The 10,208-nt window shown below is 50.8% G+C and overlaps 1 protein-coding gene and 1 long non-coding RNA gene across 2 annotated transcripts; one reads left to right on the top strand and one right to left on the bottom strand.

Annotated features, from left to right (window-relative positions):
* Positions 1 to 447: 447 nt before the first annotated feature.
* On the bottom strand, positions 448 to 3,116 carry FNDC11 (fibronectin type III domain containing 11). Its single transcript, XM_052684220.1, has 3 exons — positions 3,085 to 3,116; positions 2,461 to 2,546; positions 448 to 1,379 (listed from the first exon to the last, which is right to left on the bottom strand). Exons 1-3 carry the CDS (start codon positions 3,114 to 3,116, stop codon positions 448 to 450), a joined length of 1,050 nt encoding a protein of 349 aa, XP_052540180.1.
* A 2,284-nt stretch (positions 3,117 to 5,400) lies between these two features.
* On the top strand, positions 5,401 to 9,289 carry LOC128080864 (uncharacterized). Its single transcript, XR_008206906.1, has 2 exons — positions 5,401 to 5,523; positions 6,910 to 9,289. It is a non-coding gene; the product is annotated as an uncharacterized LOC128080864 (long non-coding RNA).
* Positions 9,290 to 10,208: the final 919 nt, after the last annotated feature.

Genomic DNA, 10,208 nt, shown 5'->3' with positions numbered 1-10,208 from the left:
CTTGCACTGTAAGGGGTGAGCATGAAATCATGATCTCTGGGCAACCCACACCTTCTGAGCACCGAATTATGACTTCAACACGTGCATGAAGTAAGCAGTGGGCATCTTTTGGTGAACGGAAAGCACTGGGAGGCAGAGATGTTTCTCTTCCTGCTCCTTGCATCCCTGGTACCCTGCAGGACTGTGGGAGGCTCTGAGTCCTGCATGCTGTATAAGGATGTTATTTGTTCAGAGAAATTGGGGATTGGTTGCTGTTAACATGGATGAACTTGTGGGAGGCACCTGCTGTCGCAAACAGAACAAATTCGAGGGGGGGGGGGGGGGGGGGGAAACACAGCTTAACAAAATGCTCAAATGCTACAATTTTTTCTTTATTCTTCTTGTCCACTTTTTTTCAAATGGAAAATACGAGAAAACATTCTTGTCAGTCACCTCATCCTTTGGTTCTCAGGCGCTTTTGTCTTCAGCTGTGTTAGCTTTTGTCGTCAGTGTGATGGTGTCATACCACAGTTCATAGACAAGCGTGTACACTTCTGCTCTTCTGATTATGAATTCGTATGACCGGTCAGGCAGCAGGCCCTGCACTACACAAGTGTTGGTGGTGCGTGTCACAAGCCCACAGTGTCCAAATTCTGCCTGAGTTCCACGCTTCAGCAACTTAAAATGCAGCTCATATTGTTCATGGGATGACTCTTGATTTTCAATAGACCATTTGAGGTGGGCCCAGTTCTTGTGCGCATACGATTCGTTTCGATCAAACAGAACTGGCATCTTTGCACAGAGAAAAAGCCTAATGTCTGGTATTTTGTTACCCCTAATATCTGCACATGACACCAAACGGTGCTTGGTGTAGAGTCTTCTTGATACTTGCACAGAATTGAAATTGTTCATTACTTCGGAGAGGTCTGACATTCTCTGCTTAATTGAGTCCCACTTGGAGAGGAAAGTTACCATGTCACAGGTCTCCACATAGCAGACCAGCTCCTCCCGACCTTGTTGCAGCTCTTCTAACAGGTAGGTTAACAGCTGCAGGTGGATTTCAGTCTGGGATCTTCCCATTTTCTTCACTCTCTGGAATTTCCAGGGGTCAATGACTTGGAAGATGCTGGTAGGAAACGCCAAGAGATTCTGATCTCTCAGGATCAAAAACGTGGGCAGAACCTCAATGTAATAGCAACACTTCTTCAGAAGCTCCACTTTCTTCTGATGTGCCTCAAGGAGGTGGAGGCTCAGATCAGCCTGCAGGTACTGCCGTACAAGGCTGCTTCTCTCTGTGTACCTCCTGCAGATGGCATTGCCTTGTTCCTTTGTGCTGTCTACAGTATTCTCTGAATTGCTTTCCAATTCATTCAAATTCACATTCATGATTCCAAAATTTGCTGTTTAAAAAAAAAAAAAAAAGTAGCTTAATGAAATTAAGAACCAAAGAAAAAGCAGCTGCGAAGGAAATCATGGCTGTGACTTTTCTCTCTCAATTTAAGCTTATCTCACAAATTCATAGATGAGAAAGAACTGTTAAACCAGATGCATTTAAACAGGAGTTTTCCTTTCTAGCTGTACGATTTCTAATATTTTGTACAGTCTACTTTCATGCATTTCGATCAGCTGCTCTCCTGTTAGCCCCCCGGACTGGTCACGCTCTGTTTAACAGATTCACTGCCAGAATTATTCTCTGATATGCTCTGCCAAAATTTCTCCCTTATTTGCTCTTTCATTCTAATTAGACACCTTCGTGCTCCCGTACACAATTTCTCTCCAGTCTTCCAACTCTCTGGAGACGTCTGTTTCTCTCCCTTTTGTAATCAGACCGGCCTCTTTACCCATGCAGTGCAACTTTCTGGTCATAGTACCCAACTGTGACGTTCTAATGCCTTGAAGCTAGGTGGTGGTATCCAGTTGACAAAGAAGTTTCTCTTGGCCTGGCTTTCCCTAAATAGATAAAGGAAGTGATAGCACTTCCTTCTTGGAGTTTCAGGAGCTGCTAAACCTGCCAGAAGTCTGGCCTCCCTGCAATTTACACTGTTTCACTCATTCACACGAAATCTTTGTTCCAAGAAAGCTGTCAACTTAAAAAAAAAAAAAAAAAAAAAACCGTATTTCCTTTTTACTTTCTCTCCCCAGAAAAATACCCTAAAACCAAAACAGTGACGGTTCTTGGCAGCCCAGTACGAAGCGGAACAGGGACAGCAAGCACAACAGGTTACACCAGCGCTTCCAGAGCAATTTGGCTGTCTGGAGTGGTTTGTTTGCCCACAGACAGAGATGTGATTGTGGTTGTTTTCCTTTCTGTTTTTACATCCCTTTTTTCTTGCCAGAAACGGCTGCTTTTCAGCAGCATTGCTGGGTTTGGAATAGCAGCGCTGCTAGGTTGGGAACAGCAGAGCGCGGTGCTGCATGGCGCTGGAGAGGGGCTGGCTGTAGGAAACGGGAACCAGAGGAAGCTGGACCGCCCTGACCCACCTTGCCCAACCTCGGGGAGCCCTCCTTCCCCCTGGCCAGCCAGGGAGCCCCGTCCCACTTCTGCAGCCGCCTCGTGGCCCGGCTGGCTGCAAGCCGCAAGCCTCAGCCGTTGTCATGGCAGCGCATTGTGCTGTATGAGGGCTGAGGCCCGCGGCTGGGGCTGGGTGTCTGTCCCTGGTCAGCCAGCGAGGTGTGCGTGCGTGCTATCTGCTCAGACTGCCGTCCTGAGCTGCGTGCTGGCCGTCCTGGGGCTGAGGGACTGGCTTTTGCCTGCTTCACAGGCGGCTTCTGTCCTCAACGCGGCCAAGAGCTGCGCCAAGGAGCGCTGAGCTGCCAGTGTGGATTCCTGGAGAGCGCCGGAGGGATGAGCGGCAGCGCGAGGAGCTCCCTCCTCCTCCACAACAAGCCTGTTTTGTTGCACCTCCCAGTTTGTGCCCTTGCTGTGGGCTATGGGAGCGCTAAGCTGATGCTCCCCCGGAGTCCGTGGTTTGTGCTTATTGCAATATCCAAGAGACAATTTCCAAAGCTTTGATTCCCCTTGTAAGCCATTCTCACTGCTCCTCCAGCGTGCTTCCCCTCTGCTGGATGGAGCTGGCAGCGGCTTTAGTGCTTTGCCACCCCTACCTCCAAGTCCAAAGAGCCTGACGGAGCCGCATCACTGCGGGCCGATTTAAAGCTTTGTTCGCTGCACAGAGCCCGGATCTCAGCAGCAAAGCACGGTGACACAGCTGTAAGCCAAGGATCCCTGCAGACAGAGATGAAACAGCTACTGCAGGTCAGCCTTGTCTGCGCAGCACCCTCAGCTCTGAGCAGAAAAGCTGGTTCCATCTTGGGCAGCCCTGAGCTGTCTCTCTGCACCCTGGGAAGTGACTGCTCCGTTAAGTGAAGCGAGCTTCCATTTGGGTAGGAAGGGATTTTCCTGTTCTGCTGTGCTGAGGGACTGCTCTGTTTTATTGCAGAGGAGAGGCAGGCTCGTCTGGTTCACAGCAATAAGCTCTGCATCACAACCCGTGCTGCCGTCAGCAAGCTGGACAGACCTTCTGGGTCTGAAGGTGCTTTCATACTCCCTGCGATTAAGTCTCTGGGTTGGGGCTTAGCCTCAATGCGGTCTTGGACGCTTAGCTGGTGCATCTTTGCTAAGCTTTTTTAATTGAATGATAGCCAAGATCCATAACACTGTCCCTGAGCTTCTGCTTGAGCATCAAGCAAGGAGGTGATCTGTCATTTTAAGAAATCAATGCATCTTCTCCTGGCAGCCTGAGCTTACTGTTTCATTTCACAGCTGCCAAGAGATTAACTATACAATTGTCAGGTGTGATTCTGTAACAGATGAGGAAGATAACAAATACAAGTGAAAGAAGGCTGCTATCCTTGCTTGAGGGAGGTTAACAGAGATCACCATTTGGTAATAAGCATGCCAAGTTCCTGCAAGAAATAAATGTGCTGAGATGTTCGTGTCATAGATCCCAAACCTGTCACTTAGGCAAAGCGTGTTGGGAACTGGAGCCATCCTCGTGTTCTGGGCTTTTAAAACAGCAGAGGTGGAGTCCTTGGCTCAGCCAGCGTGACTCTTCGTTTTGGTAAGGGTAGGATGCCATCTGAACACTTTCCATGAGCGTGGTACGATGTGAGATTGAAAGCGGATTTGTTGCTGAGACTTCTGCACTGAGCTTGCTTGTGATTCTCACCATCATAAGTGAGAATCTTCATCCCAAATTAGAATGGAGACATGAAATTCCTTTGGTTACCCCTGTCCTAAACAGCTGCCCAAGTTTCTGTCTCGATTTTAGGAACACGAGCATAAACCTGCTTGCAGTCTCCAATATTTTCAGCATTTTTACATCAGAGATCGATTCAACTCTAGGATTTTGTACAGCTCCCCGAGGTTTCTCTGAATTAATACAAAACGTGTTTGAAGCCATCAAACTTCATATACTCCTCTCCCTCCCCTCTCATCAGCTGAGCTACCACTGCTGAGAAGCTGACAGCTGCTGTTTACCATTTGTCATTCTGCCCTGTCCTCCTGACCACAGCATCGAAGTAGAGAACTTGTTAGTCTTTAAGATCAAGATATAAGCAGACAATTGATTTTCCTCCCTCTTCTCATTAGCGAGTTCTGACACTTAATAAAACATGTATTTCCACTCTCGGAGCAAACAAAACACCCAGATAGTGCTTGTCAGAGGGACCTGGAAGCTGGAATTCATCTTTATGGAAAATCAATAGCTGGAACAGAGAAATTGGCAGAATCCAAATTAAAAGTCGCTGGCAATTTCTGTCTTCATATTTCACATCTATTGCATTATGAAATAGCAATCTGCTGCAAAGAGGAGCAGGGAAGGTGATGGACTTTGTCACTGGCAAGTGCATGGTTCTTCCTCTCTGCTTTGTGCAGGGGTGGTCAGATCTCCTGGGTGAAGGTGGGGGCCCAGGGGCTGCTGGCAGCTCTTTGGGCAGCACCAGCTGCAGCGTGGCCCTGGGGACAGAGCTCTGCTCCTGCTCTGCCACTTTCCTGCATCCATCGCTGGCAGCACTGATGGAAAGATTCCCAATGTCACCACCTCCTCCAGGGCTCCTGGCTGTGTCCCTGTATCCCTTGACCATACCTATATCTCATATCTGGCTGACCCCACGGGAGCTGCCTGTCTGCACTGGGCTTCTTCAGCTCCCCGGATCTCAGGGTGTGATTGATTTACTCACTGCTTGCTCCCAGTTTCACTAGTGCCTCATACACCTGAAATAAATTACATGTTCCAGATAGATTATATCCTCAAATCTAAACCACACACCAGTGAACTCAATTTGCTCATCAGGATGTGATTCAGAGGGCTCACTTGGAAAAGGAAGAGAGAGGTAAATTTTCTGAGGGACCCAGTGGGAGAATGGCTTTTCTGAGATGAAGAGCTCCAGCTGGATCGGGCCAGGAAGGAGTTAATTGCAATTAAGCAGCAATTATCTCTAACTCATTGCACCTACTAATAATGCTCTGGGAGGAGGCTATGGGGTATGAGCTCAACCAGGAGATCTGCAACAGGCAGGGCTGAGTGCCTGGGACTGCATCAGGTAGGAAGCCTTTGTCTGTCACCTCTGGTTTCCTCACCTATTGGTGGCTGGGCAGCTCTCGGCACTAAGAGGAGTCCCAGGGCCACGGACCCTCCTCTCCTCAGTGGTGCTTTGGTGGGTGTGAGAGATCCTCTGAGCTGCAGGCTGCAGTGGAGGTGGGTTTGCAGCAGATGCATCTCAGGAAGATGGAGTGGGGTTGTAGGAGCTCCAGTTATCTGACTGGAAGCTCATCAAAAGCCCATTCAGGTATCCTTGTACCGTGCTGCGCCTTGTGAAACAGATGTCCTTGAGCACAAGCTGAAGGCAGGCTGTCGTGTCCCAGATCCCACAAGCTGGCTGTTAGCAGGCTTATGCAAGCAGAGAAGCATGCGTGCCCCCTTTTTCCATGAAAACCTCCTAAAGAGGTCACGCATGCTCGGATGCAGAACGGGGAGCAAGGACTGGCACAGAGCACAGCACCTTCTGCACCAGCAGACAGAACTGCAGCCTGTGCCCTGCTCATTATCACCTGCCCGAGGCTGGCATGTCAACATGCACTGGGCACAGGGATGCAGAAGCATGTAGAGGTGCTCAGAGCACAGCTGTGTACCCGAGGCTCATCCACAGGGCTGGGGCAGACTGCAAAGCCCCGGCTTTGGCGGCAGGAGGGCGGAGGTGAAGTCAACTCATCCATCTCTGCTGCTCGCAGGCTGGTCCCCAGGGAAGCGCAGGCTTTGGCAGCTCTAAGTGGGGCTGGAGGCGGATGCAATTCTGGAGAACAAGATTCCCATGCAAAACCTTAAGAAAAAAAAATATATGTATACTAAAGTTCTTGGCTGAAAGGCTTGTTTAAAGATTTCATCTCTGGCAGAGGAAATAACGTCTTAATTCGTTCCCTTGCTGCTGCCTCCCAACGCATCTCTTTGCAAGTGCTCGGTTCCCAGAGGAGCACAGGCCATTAGTTCTGCCAGGAAACAAGCTGGGGATGAGGGTCTTTTGTTAGAGGAGCTGATACCCACCTGCACTATGTGCAAAGCAGCAGGCAGGCACCCTGTGCAGCCCCACCAGTGTGTGTGCTTGGGTGGGTGCTAGGCAAAAATACATCTGTTTTTCTGCCTTGGTTATTTTTCTTTTCTGAAGCAGTGGTTTTATTTTGGGGGGGTTTGGGTGATGCTTCTTTCCTGCCTCACCGCCCTGGGTATCACAGCATCCCTAGGGCTGTTGAGAGGGATTTCTGCAGGAGAAAGGATGGAGTGGCTCTGCTGGAGAATGTTACAATGCTGTGGGCAATGGGGCAGGGGCTATTTAATGAGTGACACCCCACAGCCATCCACAGTGGGGAGGCAGTGGCAGAGCACCAGAGCCGCCCCATCCCTGTGCCCGTGACCCACTGTTGTCCTCCTGCAGCAATATGGCATGGGCAGCAGAGCCTGCGCTCACCAGCGTGCCCTCGTGTCATTGTCACCTCTTCCAGCATGAAGAGCCCTGACTGAGTCATCCCCCAGCTAAACGCAGTGTGTGGGCTTGTGCAGCGTTAGGCTGTTCATCCTCTACTTGCTGCAGCCTGACACTGGGTAGAACAGCTATTCATCAGCTCAGGGATGAGGCGAGATGGATGTCCTGTGCTGCAGCGTGAGCTTCGTTCTCCTCCCACCCACGGGACCGGAGTGGTCCAGCATGGACGACTGAAGTGCTCGCTGCCTGGAAAGCTCGAGAGATCTTGAGAGAAATATGGACTTGTGCTTTGCACCGACTGATTTCATGCTCCTGTTCTACAAGTGCTGGAGCCTCTGTGGAGTGCAGGCTCTTGAAAATGTTTCCACCACGTGTGTCACAGCAGCTCTAGGGAGAGGGAGGACGCAGTGGTGACGGCAGCATCTCACAGCTGCTGGTGTTCGGTCTTTCTGGTGGCCTTGGGGCTGTGGTGGCCATGGTGGCTGTTGAATGTCTCTTTGGTGCCTATCCTGCCCTGGCCCTGCTGCCTTTCTCCTGCCTACGGCTTTGCCATGTGCAGCTCTTGCAGGTGCACGTGCCTGGCTGATGAAGGGCCAGGAATTGTTGGGGTGTATTTTTTTCAGCTCTCAAGTAACTGAAGTGTCTTTGTGGAGTTTAGCAGCTCTCTTTACATATGAAATAGGTCTCCAGAGAGCAAATCCAGAGTGAAATGTTTCTCCTTGTGACTGACACCAAGCTCTTTCTGCTAATGATGTTTAAAAGCTTTTTGCCTGTCGGCTGCATGGTCACCTGTTCCTGTACCTTCACTGTGCAGTGTGGTGGCACACGTGCCAGCTGACCTGGCTTCCCCGAGCTCCATCACCACATCTGCAGGAACCAAGCTAACAACACTGTGTTGTTGAGGGCATTGGAGCACAGCTTGCCATGGGGGCAGCTACCTCTCCAGAAGCAAAGCATGTTTTGCCACCCCCCCCTAACCAGTGTAGCTTAAAACGGGGAAATTGCAGCAGCATTTTCTGCTGCAAACCCTTCTGCTGCTCCAAGGAGGCTGGGGAGCACCAAGGGACCAATGGTCCATCCATGCATGTGCTCTGCTGGTGGGAAATGGGCTGACACCTCCCTGTGCGAGGGGGCACTGATGACTATCTTGTTACACAGACAGGGGTCTTGTTTTGACAAACTGTTCTAAGAAATATAAGAAAGCAGGACTTCTTGAGGGCTGCACTCTGGAAAGCAGCTGCTACAGCTGTGCCCTGGAAGGACTTGTGTTCCTGGTACAGAAGAGCTGGGCTTTGCTGGGTGTGTGCTTTCACATAAGCTGATGATCCACTTGTGCTGTAGGTGTTACCACTGCTTGCAGCCAGCCCAGAGTTCCTGCAGCTCCTCCAGCCTCTTCCCCCCCTGCAGGAAGGTTGCTCCAAGGTGGGACTGGGGCTCCGAACACCAGGGCTGCCCTCACTATGTGTCACCCACAGATTATGCCCTTCAGCTCCAAGGTTCCCCACCTGGTGCCTGGAGCTCCTGGAAGGCATGCAGCTTGCTCCCAGCACTTGCCTGTTAACACTGTGGCAGCTGGGGCCACCCAGCCCCATGGGGCTGGAAGCATCTGCTTTGGGTGTCTGTTGGCAGCAATTATGCAGCACAGCAGTGATGGCGGGGCAAGGGAAGCTGTCACACAAGGGCACAGCTTGGCCTCGTGTCCCTTTGCCTGCTCAGGGGTGGCCTCATGTCCTTGGCACTCAGGACATCATTGGCTGCCTTTCCCTGCACGAAGGAGGGTTTCTTGTTGTCACAGCTCATCTTCTCTGAGCTCTTCCTATTGTGGATGCCAATGGTGGCACGGGGGCTCCAAGTGCTGTGAAGGGTGAGCTTTGGCTTGTGGATCTAGAGCATCTGTGCAAGGACAGGCAGTGTTTGGTAGCTACTGAAGTATCAGCTCTGTGGGGTATTTTCCTTGGTGGTGGCAGGAGGAGCTGCTCATTCTTTTTGGCTCTCCAGGTCCAACCGTGGTGGATGTAACCCCCTCTAATTGTGTGGGGAGTCCTGCCCATAAAACATGTTGCCAACAGCACAACTGGGAACAAATGCACGATGAACTCTATTTCAAATGGTGTGGCTTTTCAACCCCATCAAACAACTTTATTCACACAAACGTCTCTTAATTTACAAAGCCTCTGCCACTCATACACATCAGGGTATCCACAGTGTTCAAAACTTAAATAGAACGTCTCATACCAACCCGAGTAAACCAAGTACAAAAAAAATATTTATATAAAGTTGTTCACACATAGGTCCTAGATCACCAGCTTCTGTGCAAGGAAAAAAAAAGAAAGGGAAGTAATACAGATTCATTTACTAATATTATTAACTTTACTTTGGAGTCTGGGTTTAAGCCTTCTGCCCTCAGGGGGAGGGGTGTCCCCATGCCCCACAGGTGGGACGTGGCATTGTCACACTGCAGCATGGAGCAAGCAGCTCGTGTTCCTCCCATGGCAATCAGCAGGCTTAAACCCAGCCTCGGTACTGCATACAGAGGAGACATACGACGCACACAACGGAGGATTTCCACAACGATGGTAAATGCTTGTTTAAAATCTTATTGCTCCAGCAAGGCTCTGGGAGCCTCTGATATGTGAAGGAGCTGGGTCCTGAGGAGTAAAGGAAGACCACAAGGGTAACTCTTATCTGTCACTAGCACCGTTAAGCCTCAAACACCGCAGCACAGGGGAGCTCACCTAACCCCTCTGCTCTCCTCTCCACAGACCGACGCTGCCTGCAGAGCTGCCTGCACACCCACATGGTGCTGACAGCCAGCCCTGCTGCAGGCTGGTGCAGATAACGTGTTCCCCAATCCTCCTGAGGCTTGGCTTGTTCCCCAACCCACCCCCCAACCCACCTCCCTCTTGTAAACAGCAGTCAGAAGTAAACAGTTTCATACAATCACCCCCAGCGCTGGGCTCAGCTTGGACCCCGCAAAGCCCAAAGGGCGGCGGGAGGGCACTGGATCCCCCCCATGACAGCAACCCCCTCCATACCTGGATGCTTTGCTCCAGCCAGGAGGATGGAGTTGCCCTGGTCCCAGCCTTGGAGTTGCTATCCTAAGCTTGAACATTCCCAGCGATGCAGCTCAATGCCAAAAACTCCCTCCGCAGGGTTCAGCCCGCAGAAGATGCTCGACAGTTCCAGGTGGGCAGAGACACCCGATGCTGCCACCTCACTCCACAGAACAAGTTTGGTCTGGGCTAAAGCAA

This window comes from Tympanuchus pallidicinctus, unplaced genomic scaffold (assembly GCF_026119805.1).
Source record: "Tympanuchus pallidicinctus isolate F22 unplaced genomic scaffold, pur_lepc_1.0 scaffold20, whole genome shotgun sequence".
Classification (NCBI taxonomy): domain Eukaryota; kingdom Metazoa; phylum Chordata; class Aves; order Galliformes; family Phasianidae; genus Tympanuchus; species Tympanuchus pallidicinctus.
This window is presented reverse-complemented; position numbering and strand designations above follow the sequence as displayed.

Bases quoted from the DNA above. Each gene is read 5' to 3' on its own strand.
- FNDC11 (XM_052684220.1), bottom strand. From the start codon at position 3,116: ATGCGGCTCCGTCAGGCTCTTTGGACTTGGAG. The intron at 2,547-3,084 runs GTAGGGGTGGCA...TGCGGCTTGCAG, and splicing joins CAGGCTCTTTGGACTTGGAG to CCAGCCGGGCCACGAGGCGG. The intron at 1,380-2,460 runs GTGGGTCAGGGC...TTTTTTAAACAG, and splicing joins GCTCCCCGAGGTTGGGCAAG to CAAATTTTGGAATCATGAAT.